Below are 25554 nucleotides of genomic sequence, written 5' to 3'. Positions count from 1 at the left end.
CACTTGTCTTTGTCTTATCTCACGCTAAACTGAAACTAGCGAAAGAAACTGGTTTCACAGTGCGTCAATGGATGAAGAACTTAAGTGGGGTCGCTATAACAGATAAGTAGCGAAATTACAATGAATACACAATGAACAGAAAATACATCAAACGGGAGTAGGGCTGAAACTCCTTAAGCCTTCTAAAGGCCAAACAGGAGTAGGGCTGAAACTCCTTAATCCTTCTAAAGGCCAAACAGGAGTAGGGCTGAAACTCCTTAAGCCTTCTAAAGGCCAAACAGGAGTTGAAGCTCCTTAAGCCTTCTAAAGGCCAAACAGGAGTTGAAACTCCTTAAGCCTTCTAAAGGTAAAACGGGAGTAGGGCTGAAACTCCTTAAGCCTTCTAAAGGCCAAACGGGAGTAGGGCTGAAACTCCTTAAACCTTCTAAAGGCCAGAGCGTCAATTGCGATTTATAGAAAACACTTTTAGGTCAAGCAGTATGTTTATATGTCGTAAAATCACCAAAAGAGAAAGAAAATGTTCATATTAACCGAAAGAACTAATTTTTACTTTTAAAGAAGTAACTAATAGATTACTCAAAAGAATTAAGAAAAGTAGATAGACTATTTAATACATAATGATATTCATACCTGAAAGTCTCCCCAATTTTGAATTTATAAATGTTATAAAAGAAAATAAATTTTCAAATATAATTTGTTTTCAGTAGAGCAAAAATGAAGCTCTGGCTTTCAGTAGGCTTAGAGGGCTTTAGCCCTATTCGTGATTGGGGTAATTTCTATTCGTTTCGAGTTTAACTTTATTATTCATTGTAATTTCTCTTCGTTTTCTATCTCGTGTATTCTTTTATGGTGATGTTTTTCGTTTTAAGTTTGGGTTATTATTTTATTTTATAAAGTAAAATAATCCTTACTTTTCTTTGAAAAAACTTCTTTGGCCGATTTTTTTTTAAAATTAATTTCTGTTCTTTTTCGATTGACATTATTTTTTCGTTGGTTAATAAAAGGAATATTTTTAAGGTATTTTTGTTTTTTCTGAAATGTTTTGGTTTTTATTCATTTTTCGGACAAAATTTTTCAACGAATTCTAACAATGGTTGTGCTATAGAAATTAGCATGTATGGGTAAGGGAAATATTATTCAAATTAATGGATTGAAAATCTTTATCATTTTTGGCATTCTGAAGAGCTGAAGTCAACTGGCCCACATCATGTTACAACCTTAAACATAAACAAATATTAATCGGCGATTTCAATATAAGCATCTCATTGTATTATATTTTGTTTTAACTGTTTTTTTTTTTGTTCAGATAAATCTATTTTGAGCTCATTTATAAAAGGAATCAATGCAACCAGATTTGTTACCGATTGATGATCCAAATATCAATTTTAAACTTGATACCTGTAGCTGTTCCTAAGGTATTACAGATACGCCTTTTTGACAGCGTGCATGCATGGATTGTCTTTCGATTTAGTCCAGAATCCTCCTCAAGACGCCTTGAAAATTTCAAATTAATACCCTTAGCCGTTCCAAAGATATTGCATATACGCCCTTTTGACAACCTGGATGCAGATAGTGCCTTTTAATTTACTGGTTTTAAATATTTTTCATATGTATATAATTAAGAGAGCAAAGTTAAAATGCTAGAAAAGAAATTATTGGCTTGATAATTTATATTAGGATTACAGTAGAAACTATTGCAGCTAATTCTGGGTAAATTAATTTGCAAAAAATTAAGCCTACAATGAGACATAAAAAAGTAAGACAGTAAAAAATGTACAAAATTATAGGAAATTACTAAAGGAAAAAATCACTAGGAAGAGAAAAAAGTCACGAAACCTAGTGTTAAATTATCTGGGTAGCAACTCTGGTTATGGCCCTTTTCATATATGATATTTTGATTCAACTTTTTTCTTTTGGTTTGACAGTATTGGTAAATTAGAATTGAGAAAATATACTTGGATTTAATCTTATCAAAAAAAAGGCTGAGTGTTGCTATTTTAAGTTTATACAGGGGAATTCACGATTACAATCTTTCACTCAAGAGAATACCAGAAACTCGTGGCTTAAAATGCACCCCCCCCTTAGGGAAAGATTATGCACTCCGGTGACTGTACACATGCTGGGTGACTTCTACATTGGTACTGGGTGACTGTACGTGCCAACTGTATTAAACAGAATCTAAAAATACTACCTTGTTCCATACATATTCCCTGAGAAAACAGAACTGCATTAAACAGAATCTAAAAATACTACCTTGTTCCATACATATTCCCTGAGAAAACAGAACTGCATTAAACAGAATCTAAAAATACTACCTTGTTCCATACATATTCCCTGAGAAAACAGAACTGCATTAAACAGAATCTAAAAATACTACCTTGTTCCATACATATTCCCTGAGAAAACAGCATACTCGATAAATTCTCCTGAGAAAACAGAACTGCATTAAACAGAATCTAAAAATACTACCTTGTTCCATACATATTCCCTGAGAAAACAGCATACTCGATAAATTCTCCATTGCTTATACTTCGTTCCATCTCTGATTTGGTGGTAAAAAAGTAGTCTTTTCCATCAACTTCGCCTGTTCTTGGGGCTCGTGTCGTATGTGACACAGAAAATCCAAGTACATCGCCAAATTCGGCCATCATCTGCTTGATCAAAGTTGACTTCCCAGCTCCAGAAGGGCCACAAAAGACTAATGGACGAGGCATTGAATTGGTCTCCATATGTATGACTAAAAAGAAATTGCAGTAAACAAATAAGTTGCAATAATAAGTATACTAATATAAACAAAAGAACGCCCCATCCCCCACATGCATAAAATCAAGTGAGAAGGAGGAGGAACAGTCCTTCTTAAAATTATTCCAATTACCCAGTCCTAAGTACATTCTTAATTAAAGAACGCTACAATACACAATAATTAAAAAGCATCAGAAACTAAAAATATTTCCCTTTCCAAATATTGGACCTTCTTCCCTTACAAAGATTGTCTGATGTTAAAGATTTTAGCTAAGTACAGCTATGTTCATTAAAATTTTGACATTAAAGATCTCTTCCCATAGGCCAGGTTCTTTCTTCCAGCTATGGTAATATAAATCATTTCCACCAGCTTTGCCTAGTCTGGTGACTCGTATCCCACGCGTCACAGAGGATCCAAGAACGTTTTCCAATTCAATCATCTTCTGTTTGATTCAAATTGATTCCTAGTACCTACACAAATCTAATTAACGCTCTTTTAATTAAACTTTTAATTAACGCTCTTTTAATTATATACACAAATTTAATACAAGAAAATGGAGTGATGTATTTTCCACGTAATACCTTACATTAGCTATTTTTTTCCTAAGACCACACTGCTTTTCTATAACGAATAGATAAACGTTGAAATAGGGATAAGCCCATTTATTAGACAGTGAAAACAAATACGAAAGTCCACTTATTTCGATCACATGTACAGCGGTCATCATCAGCAGATATACTAAAGCTAATAAACATATATATATATATATATATATACATATACATATATATATATATATATATATATACAGAACAAAATGAACAAAAACCAAATTTTGTTCTGTAGAAATATGTTAGTTTTAATTTTAATGCTTTTTTATTTGACGATCACTGCACATGTGATCGACATATCCAGACTTTTGTATCTGTTTTCCCTATATAATAAATGGATTTATGCTCATTTCAACGTTTATCTGTTCGGAATGATGTAAATTTTTTTATGTCGAAAAACAATAGCTAAACCAAAAACGAATGTATTGTAATAGGAGAAAACAATTAAAAAAGAATCACTACATTTTATTTCTTTGCATAGCGTGTAATGTTATGGTTATGCACGGACAATTTTCAAACAGTACGTGGTAACAAACTGTAAGTACAGAGTGACCCGGATCAATAGTAACTAACACTCTAAAACACGGAAACTTGATACCAGTAGATACATCAAAAGAATAAGATTTAAATTCTGACTTCAAATCTATGAATTTCATCAAGTTCGGTCTTACCCATCAAAAGTTACGCGCCTGAGAAAATTTAGCTGATTTTCGAAAAAAGGGGGAAAGACCCCTAAAAGTTATTGAACCTTAATGAAATTCACGCCATAATATTCAGCGTATCAGAGAACCCTCCTGTAGAGGTTTCAAGCTCTTATCTACAAAAATGTGGAATTTTGCATTTTTTGCCAGAAGAGAGATCACGGGTGCGTGTTTATTTGTTTTTTTTTCCCCAGGGGTAATCGTATTGACCCAGTAGTGCTAGAATATTATAAGAGGACTCAATGGATTGGAAATTAAAAGTTCTAGTGCCATTTTTAAGTGACAAAAAAAAATGGAGGGCAACTAGGCCCCCTCCCACGCTCATTTTTTTCTCAAAGTCACCCAATTGAAATTTTGAGATAGCCATTTTGTCCAGCATAGTCGAAAATCTAATAAATATGTCTTTTACGATGACTTAATCCCCCACAGGTCCCAGGAGAAGGGCTGCAAGTTATGAACTTTGCCCATTGCTTACATAGTGTATTGGTTATTGGGACGTATACAGACATTTTCAGGAAGAATTTTTTTCGGGTGGGGGGGGGGGCGGGAGGAGGGGTTACTTGGGAGAATATTTCCGTGGAGGATGTTTCTTTGGGGCAAGGGACATTTCTATGAAGGGGGCGCCAGATTTCCATGCATTATTTAAAAAACGATCAGAAATTAAATAAAAAAGCAAGTTTTTTCAACTGAAAGTAAGAAGCAACATTAGAACTTAAAACGAATAGAAATTATTACGTATATGAGGGGGTTATACCAAGTCAATACCTCGCTCTTTACGCAACAGTTTTTTTTAGTGCTTTCAAAAGAGCTATCTATTCTAATTAAACGGCCTTTGTGATTCAGGGGTTTGTGAATTAAAATCTGTTTTAACTTCTAAAGTAAAGAGCGTGGTATTGACTAACGGGAGAACCCCATCATACACGTAATAACATATACGTAATAAAAAAAAAGAATAAAAAAAACAAGCGATACGGCTCAATAGTAATCGAAACTTTTAAAAACGGATCTTTGATGTCAATAAATGTATCAAAAGAACAGGCTGATAATGTTGATTCGAAATATAGGCATTGTATTAAGTTTATTATTGCTCATCAAAGGCTACAAGTCTGAGAAAATTTGCCGGATTTTTTAAGGAGGGGGGAAAAATCCCTTAAAAGTGAAAGAATTTTAATGAAAATCAAACCGTCAGATTCAGCGAATCAGAAAACCCTATAACATAGGTTTCAAGCTCATATCTGCAAAAATCTGCAACTGTGTATTTTTTGCCAGAAGAAAAATATACGAATATAGAAGTTCGTTACGTAAGTTAATTTGTAAATTACGTCAGAACCAAATTTAGAGACAGCCATTTAGCAAAAGAAAAGTAAAATTTTTATGCAAATTTTGTTTACTTATTCAATGCCGGCGAGCCAAAATAAAAGCTGCATTACCTAAAAAACGATCAGAAATTAAATAAAAAAAACAAGTTTTTTAAACTGTAAGTAAGGAGCGACATTAAAACTTAAATCGAACAGAAATTATTCCGTATATGATAGGGGCTGTGCCCTCCTCAACGGCTCGCTCTTTACGCTAAAGTTTTTATTGTTTAAAAAAAAAAGTTGTGAGAAAGTCAAACTTTAGCGTGAAGAGTGAGGCGTTGAGGAGGGCACAGTCCCTTTCATATACGGAATAATTTCTGTTCGTTTTAAGTTTTAATGTCGCTCCTTACTTTCAGTTTGAAAAACTTGTTTTTTTTATTTAATGTCACACTAAGAGCCAGTATGTGTCAAGAACCAACTAAACCTGTATCACTTCAATGAATAGTCATACAGCCAATTTTTGCCACAGCTAAGATATCAAAGTAATTGGAAACACTGCCGTTTAATTCTCTACAGTTTACACATTCTTGGTTCAGCCTATAGTAATAGCCTAAGTTCAAGCGTTAGTGAGTCAAAATTTATAATTTTCGCTAGATCTATTAATAATTATTTTTGAATAACAGGGATACGAATGGAAAAGAAGTCATTGAGAGTTGTATCTGTTAGATCATCTGTCACGCCTGATGATCCTGTCTGACATTCTCACACTATGAGACGATAGCTAAAAACATTTACTAAGCTGTTCTTAAGAGTGGGTCAGCAGGGCAATAACCGTTTAATCACACCAGGCCCATGTCAGCGGCAGAAAAACCAATCCCATTTTGAACGTTTTGAAAAATACATCCCCCCCCCCCAAGATTTGGGTGAATTGACGCCAATGTGTTCAAATCGTAATTGCAAAAAAGCTGTTTATTACGATGAATAGGTTATGATTTCAAAAAGGTGTATGGTGTGCATAAAGTTATCGAGCTAGTGAATTTTATTTTTAAAATTTTATACTTTTAAAAGAAGGTAAAAAAAAATTTAAAAAAACGATTTATTTTTTCTTACTGCATCACTAATGGCGATTTTAGTTCTTTTGTCTAGTTTAATTATATGTTAATGTTTTCTTTAACCAGTTTTATATGAATTTTTGTTTTAGACCATTTTACGTTATTGATGTCAAATTGTTTTTACTCTATTGTCAATTTATTGTTTATTTTTTACTCCAGAATAGAAATTCGGCCCATCTAAGCTCCTGATAGAAAATTTTTTGAATAAGTATCTTGTCTCAATTCGAATTTGAATAATGTCAGCTGCAGTTAAATAAAAGAACTGTCAAAAAAATTTAAACACACACACAACCTTGTAAAACAGCTTAAAATACCACAAAAAAATCAAAGTGATACTATTAGTATATAGTCACGACTACAGGGTGCCTTAATTACTGAGGCTTCTTCTGAAAATTTCATTTATAAATGAAGCCAATGAAGAGGTAACCATGGCTACAAATATGATCCCAAACAAAATAAATACTTTTTCGATATAAAATTAATTAGTAACAAGAGTCCCAAGAGGTTGGGCAAAGTCAAAGATCGGTGACCTAGAATTGATTCCTCTCATCTGAATTTTTGGCCAAAACAAACGATTGGAAATCCACGGTCATTTCTTTAGAGTAATTCATTTATTTATTTATTATCTACACACAAAAAAGAGTATAAAGGCGGTAAAAGTAAAAAGTATAATCCACACAAATGTATAAGTAAGAACGAAAACAAAGGAAAAAAGCCCCCCAAAAAAATCGGATACAACGATGGTGAAGGAACTTACGTGTACTTGGATCAGGGCACAAGCTATGTAGCTCTCCCTGGCGACAGGATCTGGCAGACTGTTGAATTCCACAGGTTACGGTCTTGGGTTAATGGGGCGATAATTTCAAGCCATGAAGGGTCCCGTCTGCAACCATGTCTCCAGAAACCGCCAATTGGCTCGAGGTCAGATTTGACTGTGTTAAGCCAAGTTTTGGCTTGTCCTCCATGCCGTTTCCTCCAATCATGTGCTGGTTTACAGCGTAGGCTTTGATTTGTGAAAGTCTCGGTTGGTCTTCAGCAAACATGGCCGAACCAGGACAGGCGGCGGCGTCAAATGATAGATGTGATGTCATACTTCTGGTCACATCATTGGCGGATGATCGCATTTGGGATTCCGTCACTGAGTCGTAACCCCAATATGCTCCTCAAGCATCTGTGCTAAAAAGTGTTGAGGGCGTGTGCCTCGGTGACTTTTAAGGGCCACGTCTCACAGCCGTACAGTAAGACTAATCGGACTAGGGCATCGTAAATAAGAATTTTTGTTTTCCGGTGGATTTTCTTGCTTTTCCATAGCGGCTACCACAGCTGTGCAAAGACAGCGGAGGCTGATGCAATGCGGCATTAGATTTCTTCGCTACATCCGCCGTTAATGTTAATGTATGGTCCGAGATACTTGAATTTATTGACTACTTCAATCTGCCTATGGTTAAGGGTTATAGGGGTAGAGGGGCGATTGATATTTGAAATGGTATGATGTAACACTGAAAATGATTATTCAAGGATGGGTAAAACAAATTCCTGGCGAAGACAAAACTGAATATTTTAACTCTACCTCTAAGAGTATCCCTTGGTAGCACAACAAGAGAACAATAAAAGAAAACGAACCAAATCAAATAGGGTCAAAACTACAAAAAGAAAACACTTCAACATCAAGGAAATTCAGCTGTAGACAGGGAAAAAAGGTAGAGTTAAAATTAAAAAGCAAATATCAAAAGGAATAATTAGACGAAAAATTGAACATAACTATTCAAGAATTAATATTTACGTTTTTGAACAAGATTAAAGAAATTCTGTGACAATTATGGCTTTAAGAACCAAAAAATCACCACTATTGCTAAGTTGTAAAAAAGGAACAGAAAATGTATTCAAATTTTGAACCTTGATTTCCAACTACTTAACAATCCTACTTCACACTACTAAGAACGAAAATAATAATTGTCATAACCGGGACAACATCAGCTGAGGTGGACCCGATGGCAGAAATATTCACAGCTTTTGTAACAAGTAGAAAACTGCATCAACATGATCTCACAAGTAGTTTCCATTTTTATTCATCAGGTGACCTCTTTGTGACCCTAGAACTCTTCCCCCTAGAAAAGGCCATTCGAGTTTCTAATTTCAAGTTATATGAATCCCCTCCTCCAATGTTTTGTAACCACGCCTTCCATATAAATTAGCCAGGAAAGAAAAATAATGCATGGGAAGCAAACAGCTCTCTTTACTAAGTTAGAAGACAGAACAAAGAGGAATATTCGCATTACTAACATTATTAGACAACTATAGATATTAAGAATATTAATATTTGTATTGCATTTTAAGCATTAGAGGAATGTATGTATGTATGTATGTATGTATTTATTTATAACCCATTATACAAAAAGAAAAAAGAAAGATGGAGTACATTCAAAACAAAGAAAAGAGAAGAAAATCAAAGAATCAATAGCAAAAACCAACATTAAACATCAAAAAATGACATTTTGCCATTCATGGCCGGCTTCCTTACTGCACATATGAGCATTAAGCTCACATAGCTTGACGCATAGATCCGAAAAGCTATATTTTCTTATAAAGTACGAGTTACGGGTCCACGGGGGGACTCGCAGTAGAAACTTAGCATATACAAAAAAACGCACGCTTCATTCTAAGACGATCAAATTCCCTAAATATTCAGTAAAACAGCACTAAATATAGAATATGTGGCAGGGCTACACTATTATAAATCCTTGCGAGAAGGGTTCTATTCAAATGGAATTGGGAACTTACAATCGCACCATATGAACGACGGATTTTACTCTCCATATTTTCCAACATTAGCTGCTTAGTTTTCTTAAGATTCTTACCAACCGGGAGACCAAGATATGTCAACTTATCACAAGGATTTACTCCAATACCAATCAAATCTATAGATGCGTCATCATCTCTAGTCACACCTAACTCATTGAAAATCAAAACTTCACATTTTACTGCGTCTAGGGAAAGCCCAATTTCACGGTAATTTTCAGAAATTTCTCGGAAACATTTTTCTAACCCGCTAGTGGTCCTATTAACATTAAGAACATCATCTGCATAACAAAGTATCAATAAATCTCTCCCTTTATAAATACAACACGAAGAAAGTTGGCACTGAGCTGGCAACGTTGCATCATTATATATTGTGGGTGAAGTAATCGCGCCCTGTTTAACCCCAATTTGAATGGGTATTTTTTTGGTCAATAAATCATTTCCAGGAATACGTATTTTAGCTTTCATATGGCGGTACATGTAAAGAATAGGTCTAAATAAATCAGGCGATAATCCACGGTTCAGAAGCTCATTCATTGCTTGGGGATGCAATAGCGAGTCAAACGCTTTACTGACATCATACGTTCCAAGGGCTAGGGTCCCATAGGACTCATCTGCATCAATTAATAAATTACACAAACATTTTAGAGCAAGGAAACATCCCAGCTTAGGCTGAAATCCGAACTGATAAGGAGGCGTATAGCAAGTAGAACGTAGACTATTAATTATAAGCAATTCAAAAATCTTAGTAAATACACTTGAAACAGTTATGGGTCGGTACGACGAACATTCATATGGATCCTTCCCTTTTAAGGATCGGTGAAATAAGACCTAAACAAAAAGAATCCGGGACTACACCACTGCAAAAAACCAAAAAGCAACGAAAGATGACAAATCAGCTTATCAGACGCATTTTGAAAATGAAGGGCACATATACCATCACAACCCATTGATTTTTTCTTTTTAAGCTTTCGTATAATTCCACTCAAGTCGTTGGTACTAACTACAAAGGCACCCGGTCCGGGATTGAACAGTCGATCATTTAATTCACTTTCAAATTTTTCACATTTTTTAGCATCAGGTTCAGCAAACTAATTCACAAAATACGAATACAACTGTATCTCACTGATAGTAGCTATGTTTTCCCTAGTTTTATTATTAGCCGAACGAGTCTTCCATAGCTTATTTGGGTCATTTTACATCGATTCGGCAACTACAACACTTTTAGCAACTCGGTGAGATTTGAGCTCCTTCTGAAAACACCGCTTTGTAAGTAGCCGCAAGGTGTTAACAATTCCATTTCTAGGTTTTTCACACTCATTCCACAAACTGAAGCCGGAATTTGGATAATTGACATGCGGCTTTAAGGCTTCCGTTTCTAGACCATCCAAACTTCTCGGTGCCCGGTCTACACTTTCTTATAGAAACAGCGTACATCTCGGCTATTTTTAGAGCATGGGTAATCGGTGCACAGTAAAAATTCAGCTCAATCGGTATCGCTGACTGGTCCATCCTAGGTTGCCGCTGAAGGAGCTGAAACGGAACTCGAATTTTATCCAATATGCGGTCGCATTCCACTTGGAAGATATCCTTATCAATCTTATCCAACCATTTAAGATGAAAAGATTTTGGCTTTCTTTTACCAAGTTCAGAAGAATAAATACCACTTCTGGGAATTGAGAGGGACAGTGGGATATGATCACTATATTCACCTTCCAGACCGACTTCAACCATTAGATCTGAATTGGGAGGATGGAGAAATACCGCATGGTCAAGGTTAGACGTACTTCCAGAAAAGCAGAAAAACGCATAATTTTTGTTTTTTGGAATGACCGTGTAGCCGGTCGGCAAAATAGAAAGAAAAGTTTCAGTTCTTACACTTGAATTCTGGAGTAAGTCACAATTAAAGTCTCCAATAAGCATACACTTTCTATTCATCCTTTTGATCTTTTATAACGATTTGGCTACTTTTCTGCAAGCAATAGCAAATTTTCTTTCAGAAGCTACATCTCTGTAATTTGATGGAAGATAGATATTAACTATAATAAGATCGTCAACTGTTATGGCAAGATAGCAATCACATATTTCAAGCAGTCCTGATTGACAAGTTGTCAAGACGGCTAGACCGCCGCTTGGCCTTCCTTTTGCTTTAAGTCTTTTAGCTGGGGATAAATGTACTGTTAAAATAGAAGAAAGGCACAAAAGCTGAGAGTTCATATCTGTCAAAAAGTGCTCCTGTAAACAAATCACGCTGTAAGATTCACATAGTTTCTCCAAAGCTGGTAGTTTATCAAGAACCCCACCATTAATATTCCACGACATAACGGAGAATAATCTTTCAGTGGTCATTCCAAGGAGTGGGATCTGTTCTGCACTGAGCTTGATTTCCAATTTTCTGGGCAGGATACTGAATAGCATGAGTGACCTGAAACTTTACATACAACACATCCTTTTTTTCTGCGTGCATGGCTGCTCCTTACTTCTTTTATGGGCATTACTGATACACTGAGAATATATTATAGCGTTAGGACAATTGGCTTCTATATGGGCTCTAAGGTGGCATTTGTAGCAACAGTATTGTAAGAAGTGAAATTCCTCAACACGCAAACGCTCAAAACCGGTCTTCGGGGGATCTTTCATGCTTGCTTCCAAAGCGTCTCTTGACGGGAAATAAAGTCTGAATGTCTGGGACTTACGGATCTGTTCAGCTTTTTCACATGCTGGGATCAAATTAGCTACATCTGCCGCCCCAAACTCTCTGGAACAAAACGCACAATTCCAGAAAACCTCTTCGATTTTACGCTGGTTTCTAGGGAAATATTTTCTATTGCCATGGTATCTGCAATCCTTTCAGCCAATCCTTTGACTTGACCAGTGCTTTTAAATTGTCTTTTTTTTTCTTCAGCTCAACAGAATCATCAGTTATCTTTTCACATGTTGACAGAATAATGTCCTTACGGGCATCCAGCATTTCAAGGGACTTGGGAGGGATTTCACAATGACTGAGTAGGGCAAAGGAGTAGAAGGCTGTTTCAAAGTAATAGTTGGCCGCGCTATCAGCGCCTGTTTTATCTGTTCCGTGACGCTATCTAGCTTTCTACACATCTGGTTTACTTTAGTTGTGATACATGCACCAACTGCATCGGCGCACTGGGGTACTTCCTCAGGCTAATAAATGACAAATTTCGGCAAAATTTTCTTATCTTTAGAACACCGATAGACAGCCTTTGCTAAATCCAGCACATTTTCAGAATCCGTATTAGCGGTTCGCATTCTGTCATCGTATCCCAATCTCTCGTAGAAAGTCCACAGTATTTTCTTTGCTTCAAGAATAGACTCACGGGTGAAGAACTCTACCGCTCTATTAACATAAAGATCTTTTGTCCCCTCCTCAACGCCTCGCTCTTTACGCTAAAGTTTGACTTTCTCACAACTCTATTTTTTTTAAACAATGAAAAACTTTAGCGTAAAGAGCGAGGCGTTGAGGAGGGGACAGCCCCTTTCATATACGGAATAATTTAGGTTCGTTTTAAGTTTTAACGTCGTTCCTTACTTTCAGTTAAAAAAACTTGTTTTTTTTTATATTTAATTACACACAAGATCAGCATTGCTGCATTCATCCATTTAACTGATAAAAGTTCAAATTCGAGCTTGTTATATTTCGTTAACACGAGCAATATTTTCAATGTCCAAAATCAAAGTCCATATTCAAGCCAATAATTATCAGTTTTTGTATAAAAGTCCTCAATAACCAGGTATCGACAATATATAAGTATGTCAGGATTATACGTCATTAATCCCTATTGCAAAATGTTATTTTGTTCACTACAACTTACTGAATTATTAATGTCCGTATTATATCCAATACTGATGTTGACACTTTGAATGCAAGTTTAATATTTTCTGACCTATTTCTTTTATTATTAACATGAACATTTAGATCTAATTGAGCCCCATATTGATGTCAAACCCCTCTGTTACGCACACGATATCCTTCTATTATCAGATGATCTCCAGGTTCTCCAAAATACAGTTTGCTCTGGTCTCAATGAGATTTGGCTTTAAATCGAATCCTCTAAAACTGAGCTTCTCGTCTACAGTGCGTCTCAACAACTTTCTGTTACTATCAATGTTGGCCCAGAGACTACTTTTGCATCGTCTTCTCTGAATTATTTAGGTCTCCCGTTTGGATCAATTGTCAAAACTACTAAAACACTCGTTATCTCAGCGTTGAAAGAAAAGCTTAGAAAATCGTACGAGCGGCTTGCTTGAAGTTTCACAAAATAACCCTGAGCAGACTTTACAACGCAATTTTCGCACCCCATGTCTTCTTCTTGATCCCTTTGTAAAGTTTGTTCACAATATCTGAGCAAAAGAAAATTAGATCTCTATTCTTCTGTTTTTACAAATATCTTCTGCAGCTGCCGCTTTGAACTCGCAACTGAACATTTCGAGTAGATATGGCGTTTTTGATATTTCTGAGATATTATTTGTTTTTTGTGAGTTTTTTATTGTTTCCATTTCTGTTGTATTTTTCTGTATTTTTTGTACTCCTCTAAGTGCATTTCATGTATGTAAAGAGGGTTGAAATAAATTATTATTATAGACCAGGTCATAATAAAATGATCATAACGCAAGCAACTGTGTATATTTGGACTTAATTTCTTTGGATATGAACATTTTATCTGTAGTTTTTTTGCTTTCTTTCTCTGTTGACTCTGTTTTGGAATAAAGACGATAATCGGCATCATCCCAGGAAGTCGCCTCACTTTGCATGGGCGATAGGATACTGCTTTTGCAAAGCCTTAAGGTAATGACTAAATCTTTCAAATTTCCATGATCAGGTATTTAGCTGAACTTATGAAAGAGCTAACTGGAGCTAGATTTCTTTTGATAAAGGGCAGTAAATAGGATCAGCGTTGCCAACGTTTTGAGATAAAGTGTGCCAGTTTTCCAAATAAAAGTGTGTTACAAAAGATTAATTTCTACAATCTGAACAGTATATTACAAACTTAATGCTCGCATGGCTTTGCAATGCTTAGTGACAGTTGTGTTTAATTGGATTTCACTGGGAAGGGATACTATAGTAAGGGCAGGAAAAATAAACCCAAGGCAATTGTGACATCACAGAATAGTTTTCTGTTTTGCTTCTTAGCTTAAAATCTAGCCTACGTACCTTGCTATGATTCTAGAAATTTGTATTTATATCACAATAAGTTCAAAGCTTGATTAAGACATATCACAAGAAATTGATTCAAAAATTGATTGAAATTATTTTAATTCAATAAGCCAGGGGTACCTATAAGGAGGGAGGTTAATTGCCCCCTAGGATTTGGAAAATATATCTTTTTGGTTTAAAAATCTTTTGTTTGGTATTTTTATTATACAAAAACTGAAAAAAGTAATTCCTTGATTACAAGAAATATCTTTTTTGCATTTTTCGTAAAAAATCAAAAAATCCTTGCCCCAACATTTTCGTGAACGGGCGCATTTAAATTATGCAAAGGTAAAACAAAATTACTTTATAAAAAATCTAGTCTGGACTAACAATATGTCGAATACTATATAAATGCTAAATTTCAAAGTTCCAGCTGATAAACTCTTGTTGTTCAACTGGCCTGTTCCATAGCAAGCAGTACTGCTGTCTGAATACAAATTCCATTCACCCAATTCCAGAACGTTAAATAATAATAATGATGTGCTTTTTATTCGCTGGTACATCCCCTTTCTTGGGCTAATATCCTTGGAAGAAGCGACTAGAGGGAAATTTTCGGCAAACTAGAACTTGACCATATCTCCGAGTTCAAAAGAAACAGTTAACACCCAACAGTAATAAAAAATTTAGATTGTACCAAAAACTTTCTGAACATATCCCATTGTAATGGGACCTCTAAATTGCACCAGAAACAGTGTGATTGTACCTCGTCGGCAACGCTGGTGGGACATGTCTTATGAGTAAATCTGGAAAATTGCCTTGCAATTCAAACTTTCAGGGTTCCAAAATTGTTGATATATAACCAATAAATTTGGTAGTTCCCCAAATATACTCAGAGAGTAATTGCTATTCCACCTTTTCTCAGGAGTACAAGAATGATACCTTGACATTTTTCTTGTGTACTTTTTATGCTGTGTAATCAGTTGTAAATATACAACATATCACAAACCAGAAACATTTTTAGAAATATGTGATCATTCACCAGAGAAGACTAAGACAAATTTATTTTTGCAAGACCTTTCTATTACAAATGATTCTTCTAGCAACACTTCAAAGCAACTTGATTAAAAAACTATCTAGACATACTTTGAGGGAGGTTTCCTCTCCTCCTTCCTCCCCTTTGTGGGAGGAATTTTGGAAATAGCTTAGAAAAACTCATGTTTAGCTGAGGAACAAATTCTGGAAAATCTAAAGATGAGACAGCTGAAAATCTGGCATAAAAGTGGAGAACTTGATCTCCTGAAATACTGAAATACAAGAAAAAAGTTAGTAAAGCAAGAAAGCCAGCAAACAGACTAGCTAGGTCCCCTTCCCCTCAAAGACTAGTTAAAGGACTCTTGAGGATTTTTTACATTTGGGCAGGAGATTCACTTATTTGGGTTTTTTACCCTCTGCCCCAACTCTAAATTTTACTCTTTCTCTTTTATAACATGGGATGTTTGCAGGGGTGCCAATTCACTAAAATGTAGGTGGGGGTGTACTGTCTTACATCTAGGAGGCAATTTTACAGTTTTTTTTTTACATGTTCAGTGAAAATACCAAAAAATAGGTATTTTTCAAAATCTACCATGGCAAAAAAAAAAATCTAGGGGACAAATGCCTCTCCAAAATTGACACATATGGATGATTGGTTATCAAATTTTAGTTGTACAACACGCAGTCAAATCAAAACTTTTGGTCAAAACACTACTAGTAATTTAGAATCCCTGGCGTCTAATTCATTTATGTTTACCCTCAGGGTGAGAGTTCCGTCCCTAGCACTGGTCTAAAAGACCCCCCCCCCCCCACATACACACAGAAAATTTGCCCCTCCCCTAAGTAATGAAACGGTTTGCACTTGTGCAAGTTAAAGCAAGCTACATGTTAGAGTATTGTTCTAACCACGATACAAAGCAGACTGTGAAGCATTGCAATAAAAAAAAAGAAAAAAAGGAAAAGTACAAGCACAACCACTGATAAATAAGTTTAAAAAAAGAATAAGCTAACACAACATCCATTCATTAGCAATATTCACGGTCTCTTGTCAATGGATAAATAACCATTGCTGAGCACAAATTATTTTGCTCAAAAAAAAAAAAATGATTAGAAAATTGCAAAAATTTGACTAAGTGCTGAACAAGTTACAGCGAAATAAATACCAGCAAGATAGATTTCAAATGAAATCCAATCATCATCCCAAACAGTTTTTTTTACATACCTTATTTATTTTGCTGGCATCAAAAGTGAAAGCACCAATGATGATCATCACAAAATATGCCCCTAACAACTTTAGCTAGGTAAGTGGTAAGTGAATCACACTGGTACACTTTGACCTCAGTTATCTAGTTTATCCCAAAGATGCATCTGCTCTTTTATTAAATTATTTAAATTCGAACTGTAGCTCAAAGTTGGGAGTTGTAGACACCCCTCTCGCTTCATATACGGGGTGATTTCTGCCCTGCTCAGAAGTTGAGGGAGGCTACGCCCCCTCAACTCCTGCTCTGTACATTAAAGTTTAACTTTTGCATAACAATGCTATGAGAAAAGAACTTAACTTGCTTAGTGTATTTTCTTTTTTGATACTTAATGAAATTTTTGTAAATAAGCAATAGACTTTCATCCCCTTTATATTTATAAAACGCCTCGCTCTTTACGCTAAAGTTTGACTTTCTTACAACTCTTTTTTTTTAAACAATAAAAACTTTAGCGTAAAGAGCGAGGCGTTGAGGAGGGCACAGCCCCTTTCATATACGGAAGCGGGGGTTTGGGGGGGCGGACCCCCCCCCACAGCACTGCCTAATTAGCTGTACGTTTTAAGGTTCGAACTTGTGACTCAGCCTCTTTAACTCTTTAGAAAACGTGGTTATTTCCAAATAATTTCTGCACGTTTTTGTACAGTTTATTACTTATTTAACTCTTTAGAAAACGAAGTTTTTTTCAAATAATTTAAAAAAGAAACTGAGTTTCTTTTTTAAACTTTAAATTCCATATATAAAAAATTTTCTCTGACAGGAAGATGAACCCAAATCTACCGCCTGACAGTCAGGAACAGCGACCATAGTAACACAGACACATATTTAGTTTAATTTTATTCCCCCCTACGTATTTTTGACTCAAACCAAACCCCACAAAACTTGAAATGTGTTATTTGAAAAATAGAAAAGAAAGGATCGGATTGAGCTGAAATTTTGAGGATAAACTCCCAGGTCCCATGAAAGCTTATCCTCTAAATTTCAGCCCGATCGAACAACGTTAAAGGGGGGCTGTGGTGGGAAAAATTAACATGGACTCTTATAGGAAAACGAGGTTTTTCGTAAATGGAAATTTGGGGGATAATATTTTCGGTCTGAAAATATCTAAAGACCCTAACAGGTCAAATTCTACTTCGAATGATTCCTCATTCACCCAGATCCGTGGACAACTGTGGCCTGTAGGCGTGGCTAATAAAAAAAAAAGAGAAATGAACATTAAGCGGCAATGTTGTTTTTTTTTTGAAAACAGGGAAGGAGTGATTAGATTGATCTCAAATCATGAGAGTAAGCTGCAAAGCCATATACATGCATGCCCTCTTAATTTTAACCCAATCGAACAACGTTGAAGGGGGGATGTGGTGGGAGGGTCAAAACTTCTAGCCACTCTTTACCCATGAAGAGCAAGTCGGAGGGGGGTGAAATTTTGCACGTTTCTTAGTTTGAGCTTGGGCTACAAAATGCGATCACCGCTGTCTCTCTGCGACCGCTAGGACCGGAAATCGCTTAACATTGTGGTGAGTCGCCTCTTTAAAGAGGCACAAGTGTGCCTCCTTGATAGTTTTTTTTTATGCTTTCCAAGACTAAGGTACCCTTTGTTCTGCTGACACAAGCACTCACCACTGCCTGTTGAAGAAAAACATACCATCTTAATTTTTATTCTGCAGAGATATGCTATGCTTTACAATATGCAGAATCTTTTGCTATTTCATTGGAATGTTGGCATCTAGGCACTGTTTATCTGTTCCTAAATAACATAAAAATCAAAGTCTCTTGAGCGCATGGTTCAGTAATTTTTTCGCCACATCTGTGGATTGAATGCAACTGACCATGGCCTGGTCCTGTTAATTCCATCCACATGGCAACAAAGGTAAAGTAGATAAGGAAGCTTCAGAACCACCACAAGCAAATCAGAGAAACAGACAGCAAAAAAAAAAATCAAAGATGACCCTTGTTTCCTTTAGTGTTGCTGTGTCCAAGGATCCACAAAACTTCCCTTTCTATATTTCTTTATATGACTGGTATTCTTTCTATAATGCCACCTCCACCAGACCCCCAACTTGAACCCAAAATGTTAAAGAGCTTGACCAATTTTTGCATGCATTATCTTACTCTGATTATACAGTATCTGTAACATAGATGGAGTTCAGAATATTGTGATTGTGTATGTCTAGAACACCTTACAGTTTTTAGAACATCATACAAGAGCTGTGGATGAAGAAAGGTATCTTGGAATTGTTGTTTACAACCAGCGTAAATTCCATTCAAACTGCAAGAAGACTGTGTCTCATACGAACTATGTCCTTGGACTCTTGAAAAAAAGACTATTTCCAGTAGATCTCTGTATGTTTTTGTGAAGTTGTTCAAGGCCCTTTTCAGGCCAGTGCTTGATTTTGGAATGTCTATAGTGTCACCAGGAAACAAGGGTAATGTACAGCTTCTGGAAGGGGTGAAAAGGAGAGCTACTAAGGCAGTAGCAAAGATGAGAGAAAAGTCTTATAATGAATGCGTCAGGGAGCTGAAATAATCTTCACTGATTTATTGATAACCAAGAGCTGATATGCTTATGAAATAAATTTAATTCACAAGATGAAATGGCAAAACCACTGGATAGAAATGTACCAGTTAAGAAAGGAGCAAGGCATGGTGCCATTGCTTCACCTTGTTATTTAAATAATTACATCCTCATAGCTCAAAACCAGTGTCAGATGTCTTGTATTCTTCCAGGCCTGAATACATCTTTATTCACTTATACTGATGACATTTTTCACCTCAGCTTAACTTTAGATAAAACTTATAAAATATACCAAAAACTGAGAATAGAATAAATAAATTCTGGTCTCAAATTTCATGCTGAAAAATTTGACACAAGTCATTTTTGGCTAGATAGACCCACTTCATGATGGAATTGTACTTGAAAATTCAAAGATCTGCCTGCCTGACCAAATTGTTTATCTTGGCATTCCTGCTGGAAATATGATTTCTAAGACTTGTTATCTCCTAATAGAACACATCACATGCTGCATATCAGCTTCATATGCTTCCACAGTCTCTGCTAAGCTTCATTGTTGCTGTTATTTGTCACCCTATACAAAACTGTTGCTCTCACCCATATCCTCTTTATTGCACCCTTCTGGAAGATTCTTACACATGCTGACAAATTGAAAATCTGCTCTACTTTCTTTTGTTTCACAAAATACTTTCTGAGATATCTAACTTGGACATGCTCTTCAAAGATTGTTAACAGACTTAATACAGCAGATCCTACAATAGCTGTTGCTAAACTCATAGAAAAGCGCAACCAAAAGATTTCAGTCCATGCTCAGAAACAACTTTTTTTTTAAAAAGCTATAGCTTTTCTTCATACATTATTCTTCTTATATATTCTCATAGCTCTTCTTCTTCACTTTTGTTACAAGTGCCTGTGTTCCTCTTTATTTTTGTGTTTATTCACCTTACCTTGATCTATTTGAGAGCTTTAAGGCCCTCTAGACCTGTAGTGCTCTTGAGTTGGTGACTCCCAGTCAAACCTCCACTGCCTCTTCTTCTACTCCTTGTCAAGTTGGTATTTTAAAGACTGGATGGTGGGAGCACTAACAGTAGAGTCCTGAGTTCAACTCAAATTGCTCTGGAGCTCTACAAGGAGAAATCCTTAGATTGCTCTAAGCTGCAATTTAAGGTAATTCATTCCAGTGGTTTATGACTCTCCTTGAAAAGTATAATTCATAGGCTGGAGCTTAATTTTGTAGCTTCTTTGAGTGTCCTATTGTGAACTGATGGCTTGTACTGTGGCTGCCCATGAAGATACTAGAGTTTTCCTTTTGGAAAACTCTCCAAAAGTCAGCATCATATTGCTAAGCATGCATCTGCAGACAAGGGTAAGTAGCTTGAGATGGTCCTCATATGAAGCTGATTTTAGGCTTTTCATGTACTTTGTTGCTCGCCTCTGAACATTTTCAATGAGCCTTACATTTCATTGACCAGCCAGGCATATGCCAAAATAAAGATGGGTTCTAGCAAGAGCTTTAGATAATTTTTGGAGAATAAAAGTTCAAATAGGGATAAAATCCTTTTAATCAGAAGTGTTTCACAAACAGTGATAGAAATTCACAAAAATACCAGATATTTTGGTCACATATGCAGTAACTGTCATCAGTAGTAAAACTACAAGTTTTACTACTGACAATGGTTACTGCATATGTGACCAAAATATCTGGTATTTTTGTGAAATTCTATCACTGTTTGTGAAACACTGTTGATTAAAAGGATTTTATCCCTATTTGAACTTTTATTCTATAGCAAGAGCTTTAAAAAGTTTTATGAATATTGTTGCCCTTTGGCTACTGGTGGTCCTTTCTTGTCTGGTGATGGTCCTTTTGTCCTAAAAAGTATAGTGCTTTTTTTGTTTTTTTATGGTGCTCTATCATTTTTGCTGTACAAACATGGAAGTGTCTACCCCCCTCCCTCTCAAAAAGGCATTGACCTTTGGTGACCTTTAGTATCTTTGTTTTACAAAAGTAAAACCCTGAGATAAAGAAAGCCCTGACTACTGCTCAAATGAGCCACAAGGAGTCTGTTTTGAGCCTTATACCTATGCTTGATCCTGATCTATAAGATTACAGAGTAATTTTTGGGCCCTGCATTCCTGAGATTTACATTAACCTAACTCAACTAGGCATAGCAAGAACCAGTAAAATTCTACTTTAGCTATCTTTGAATGGGGTTAGGCTAGGAAAATGAAACTTTCAGGGAAGGGTCTAGAGGCTAAAGTATGTCCCTGGAAGGTATTTTGAAGTACCTATCTCCACTCCTTCTCCCTTTAGAGGTTCCTGACCTTTGATGAGCTTTATAAATCTGTGTGTTATAAAAGTGAAACCTTGCAAAGCAGATATTCTGCTTAAACGAACTACAACAAAACTGCTTTCAGCTTCAAAACTTTGCTGAATCCCAATTTATAAGGTTTTAAAGATATGCAAATAAATTTCCTTAACTTAGAAAAAAAAACGTTTATATGGCTTAAAATTCTACTCAAATAACAGGAATTGCATTTTCAGAGCCAGAGAATAAGAAACTGTTAACTGAAAATTAAAGTGAACTTGGGTAAGTCCAACCCAGGGGTAACTCCAACACCCCCATCTTATCTGGCTTAGTGATTAAAAATATCTGTGGTTCCATATGCCATCTTCTTCCTTTGGCTTGGGTACTTGCAAACAGCCTTCAATATTTCCGCCATTTCCAATTGCTTTGTCGTAAAGAAATTTTAAAATTTTGTGGAAGACATTTTTGTTTGCCACAAGGTAGGTAGCAATTTTTAATTGATAGTGAAGGAGAATAAAGAGTTGATAAAATGATTCTAAATAGCAGATAAGTTAATAGGATAGTTTAAGTAATTACTGTAATTTATTAGTATTTTGTTCTCAAATCAGTCAAGAGATACAAGGGGTGTCAGAATTACCCCAGAAAAACACGAATTTGGGGTAAATCAGACACGTTGGACTTACCCCATACAGGATAAATTCCGACATGGGGGTTGGATTTACCCTTTTTATACAATGTGGCTAGTTTTTTGCAATTCTAGCCTAGATATCAGTATATTTGCCAACTATTCATAATGTTAACAATGCATAGTAATCTGATTGATTGCAGTATTCACTGTGATTGTCAATCTTGTTAAATTCTGACTCTGATTTCTTTGTCTCAAAATATTGTTTTAACTTGGCTGGATCAAACTGTGCCTATATAGGCCTCTATATATATATATATATATATATATATATATATATATATATATATATATATATATATATATATATATATATATATATATATATATATATATATATATATATATATATATATATATATATATATATATATATATATATATATATATATATATATATATATATATATATATATATATATATATATATATATATATATATATATATATATATATATATATATATATATATATGTATATATATATATATATATATATATATATATATATATATATATATATATATATATATATATATATATATATATATATATATATATATATACTCTCTCATCATCATCATCATATGTGTGTGTGTGTGTGTGTGTGTATATATATATATATATATATATATATATATATATATATATATATATATATATATATATATATATATATATATATATATATATATATATATATATATATATATATATATATATATATATATATATATATATATATATATATATATATATATATATATAGCACACCATCCTCCTCTTGGTGTTTCAGCACCCGGGACATCCGGTAGGCAGAGAATTACTCGGGAAGCTGAAATAATCACTTTTGTAGAGGCTTTGAGAGTGCTTGAACAAAAAGAGAAAAAAGAAAAGCTCAAGAACAAAACAGGGAAAGTAAAAGAGAAGACGATCAGGCTGAAGCCGAAAAAGAAAGATGATCTTTCCAGTGAATACTCTGACATCTCTCTGGGTTCCTCAACTGACGAAATGTACATAAGTTATACTGTTGACAGTGAGAATGAAGAAGAGCAGAAAAAGAATCTAAACATCTAGCATCTAAAGAATCTAAAACAAAAATAAATTTTGGGACCAAATTAAGCTAAAAAAAAACTCGATAAGGGGTTGGAATTACCCAAGTTCACCCTAACACTTCCAGGACGGATGGTTCCACCCAACACCATGTATAGTTCTAATTTTATTTTCTGTCAACCTCTGTCGCGACTGTGAATTTTTAAACCCCCAGGGAAGCTAAGGAGTACGTGATCTACTCGTATTTTTGTCTAAAGTTTATTTTACAATCCAGTATTTGTTTAGCTGTCCCAAATCTCACACCCTCTACTTTCAAAGCTTCCATCTCTGAATACCGTTGAGTAACTCCTCTGTACAACATAGGTAAGTGATTTATCTCTTTGGTTACAATACTAATACATTACAAATTGGCTAAGGAATTGCCGGATATTTTCGCCTCCGTTCCTAATCCAAAGAAGTGGTGGTTCTGCTTGTTCAAAAGTTTGGTTCCATGTGGCACCATCTAGCAGTAAACAAAAAAATCAAGCAAATTTTTTTTGTATCTATAAAGATATGCCCTTTACTAATATTTGTGCAAAGTCGCATCTAGGGCACCATCTATAAAGAAAACGGTAGCTTCTACTGCCAAATGAGATGCATGACACCCAGGGGCGTGTCTAGGGGGGAGGCGAACTCCCCCCCTAAAGGTAATTAGAAAGGACTTTTGTTGGACAGATTCCTGGCAAAAGTCACTATCTTTCAGGGCAAAGTGAAGCTTTTGGGAGGGTTTTTGTTGGGCAAAGCCTGACAAAACTTACCGTACTACTTTATGTGTGCAAAGTCAACAGAAGACCATTGGCCCCCTAGAAAAAGGCTTGTTGAGCAGAGCCCTGTAAAACTTGGTATTTTGTTGGTCCAATACTATGTCACAAGAGACTTCCATTGGGTAAAGACGACGAAATTTACTACTTTATCTGCAGGAAGTCAAAAGAAACCGATTGGCCCCATAGAAAACAACTTGTTGGGCAGAGCCCTACAAAACTTAATAATTTTTTTGGTCCAATACTATGTCATTAAAGACTTCTGTTAGGCAAAGACAACGAAATTTACTGCTTTATCTGCAAAAAGTCGACAAAAACCAATTGGCCCCATAGAAAACGACTTGTCAGGCAGAGCCCTACAAAACTTAATATTTTGTTGGTCCAATACTATGTCATAAAAGGCTTCTGTCAGGCAAAGACAATGAAATTTACTCCTTTGTCTGCAAAAAGTTGACAGAGACCTATTGGCCCCCTAGATTTCGACTTGTTGGGCAGAGCCCTACAAACCTTTATATTTTGTCAGTCCAATGCTATGTCATCGAAGACTTCCAACAGGTGAAGACAACAAAATTTACTGCTTTAATTACAATGATTTAATGCATTTTTGCCCCCGTTTTAATATGCAAAATTTGAAGTATTAAACTATTTTTGCTTCTTTCAATACAACTGGAAGCAGTTGGAATATTTTGCTAGTAAAGGAACACATAAAATCACCTAGTCATATTATGCCTATTTAAAACTAGGCCACTCTCTCTCTCTCTCTCTCTCTCATGCTCAAAACCCCAATAATTTACCGTTTAAACAAGGGTGCAATGGAAGAAAAATGCAAGGGAAAGAGGACATCTCTCAATGCTGGGATTGAAAATTTCTACTGCTTTGCAGTACTCTGTTGTCCTGTCTCAAATACTAAAACTTCAAAGGGGTTGAGTGGCAGCTCTTAATACTAGATCAAAAATTTTTGCCCCCTTCACAGCATAACATTAACTTTAAGATTATTTGCTTCCATAAAAAAATATCTGAGCAGCACAAGAAAAAAGGGACGTTTTGCAGGAAAATTTCTTAATTTTTTTGTGCTTTGTGCCTGAAAATGCTGCTTCAGACCATCCAATTATTTTGCCTATTGGCAAACAAGCAATAAAACAAAATGACAATATTCTTGGACTGAATTTATAAAAACACTGACCCTTTGTGACAAACTCTATTAGTTATATTATTGAAGTTTTAGCCATTTCGCAGCAGAAATCTTTGTTTTCAAACCATTTGCTTGCCATTATTAAAAAGAAACACTGAATGTTCCATGCCTTTTTCTTTTTTAGAAATTTGCTGGTTCAATGTCAATTTTTGTCAATACATCTTTGCTGTCCCTCCCCCCTCCCCTAAAGCCAAATTGCTAGCAATGCCCCAAATGAAACCACGAAGCCAAGCATTGTTCACATTGGTCCAGTAAGATGAATAATAAAAATAGATCTTGGTTCTATCATGACCAGTCACA

At 35.4% G+C, this 25554-nt stretch overlaps 1 protein-coding gene across 5 annotated transcripts in view; it reads right to left on the bottom strand.

Moving 5' to 3' along the window:
• Positions 1 to 25554, bottom strand: part of LOC148946394 (guanylate kinase-like) — a 54122-nt gene that overhangs the window by 19935 nt on the left and 8633 nt on the right. For 3 of the 5 annotated variants that reach the window (XM_089098436.1, XM_089098437.1, XM_089098435.1), the window contains exons 2-3: positions 15566 to 15726; positions 2470 to 2737 (exon numbers count right to left, since the gene is read on the bottom strand). In XM_089098436.1, coding sequence (XP_088954562.1) covers positions 2470 to 2737; positions 15566 to 15638 — 341 coding nt within the window. In that variant the 5' untranslated portion in view covers positions 15639 to 15726. Of the gene's footprint in view, positions 1 to 2469; positions 2738 to 6757; positions 6813 to 15565; positions 15727 to 25554 lie in introns of those variants that run through there. The other 2 variants (XM_089098439.1, XM_089098438.1) reach the window with 2 other exon arrangements.

This window comes from Artemia sp. Qi Xiang Cuo, chromosome 12, assembly GCF_049724085.1.
Source record: "Artemia sp. Qi Xiang Cuo chromosome 12, ASM4972408v1, whole genome shotgun sequence".
NCBI lineage: Eukaryota > Metazoa > Arthropoda > Branchiopoda > Anostraca > Artemiidae > Artemia > Artemia sp. Qi Xiang Cuo.
The sequence above is the reverse complement of the archived record's forward strand: the minus strand, read 5'-3'. Positions and strand labels throughout refer to the sequence as shown.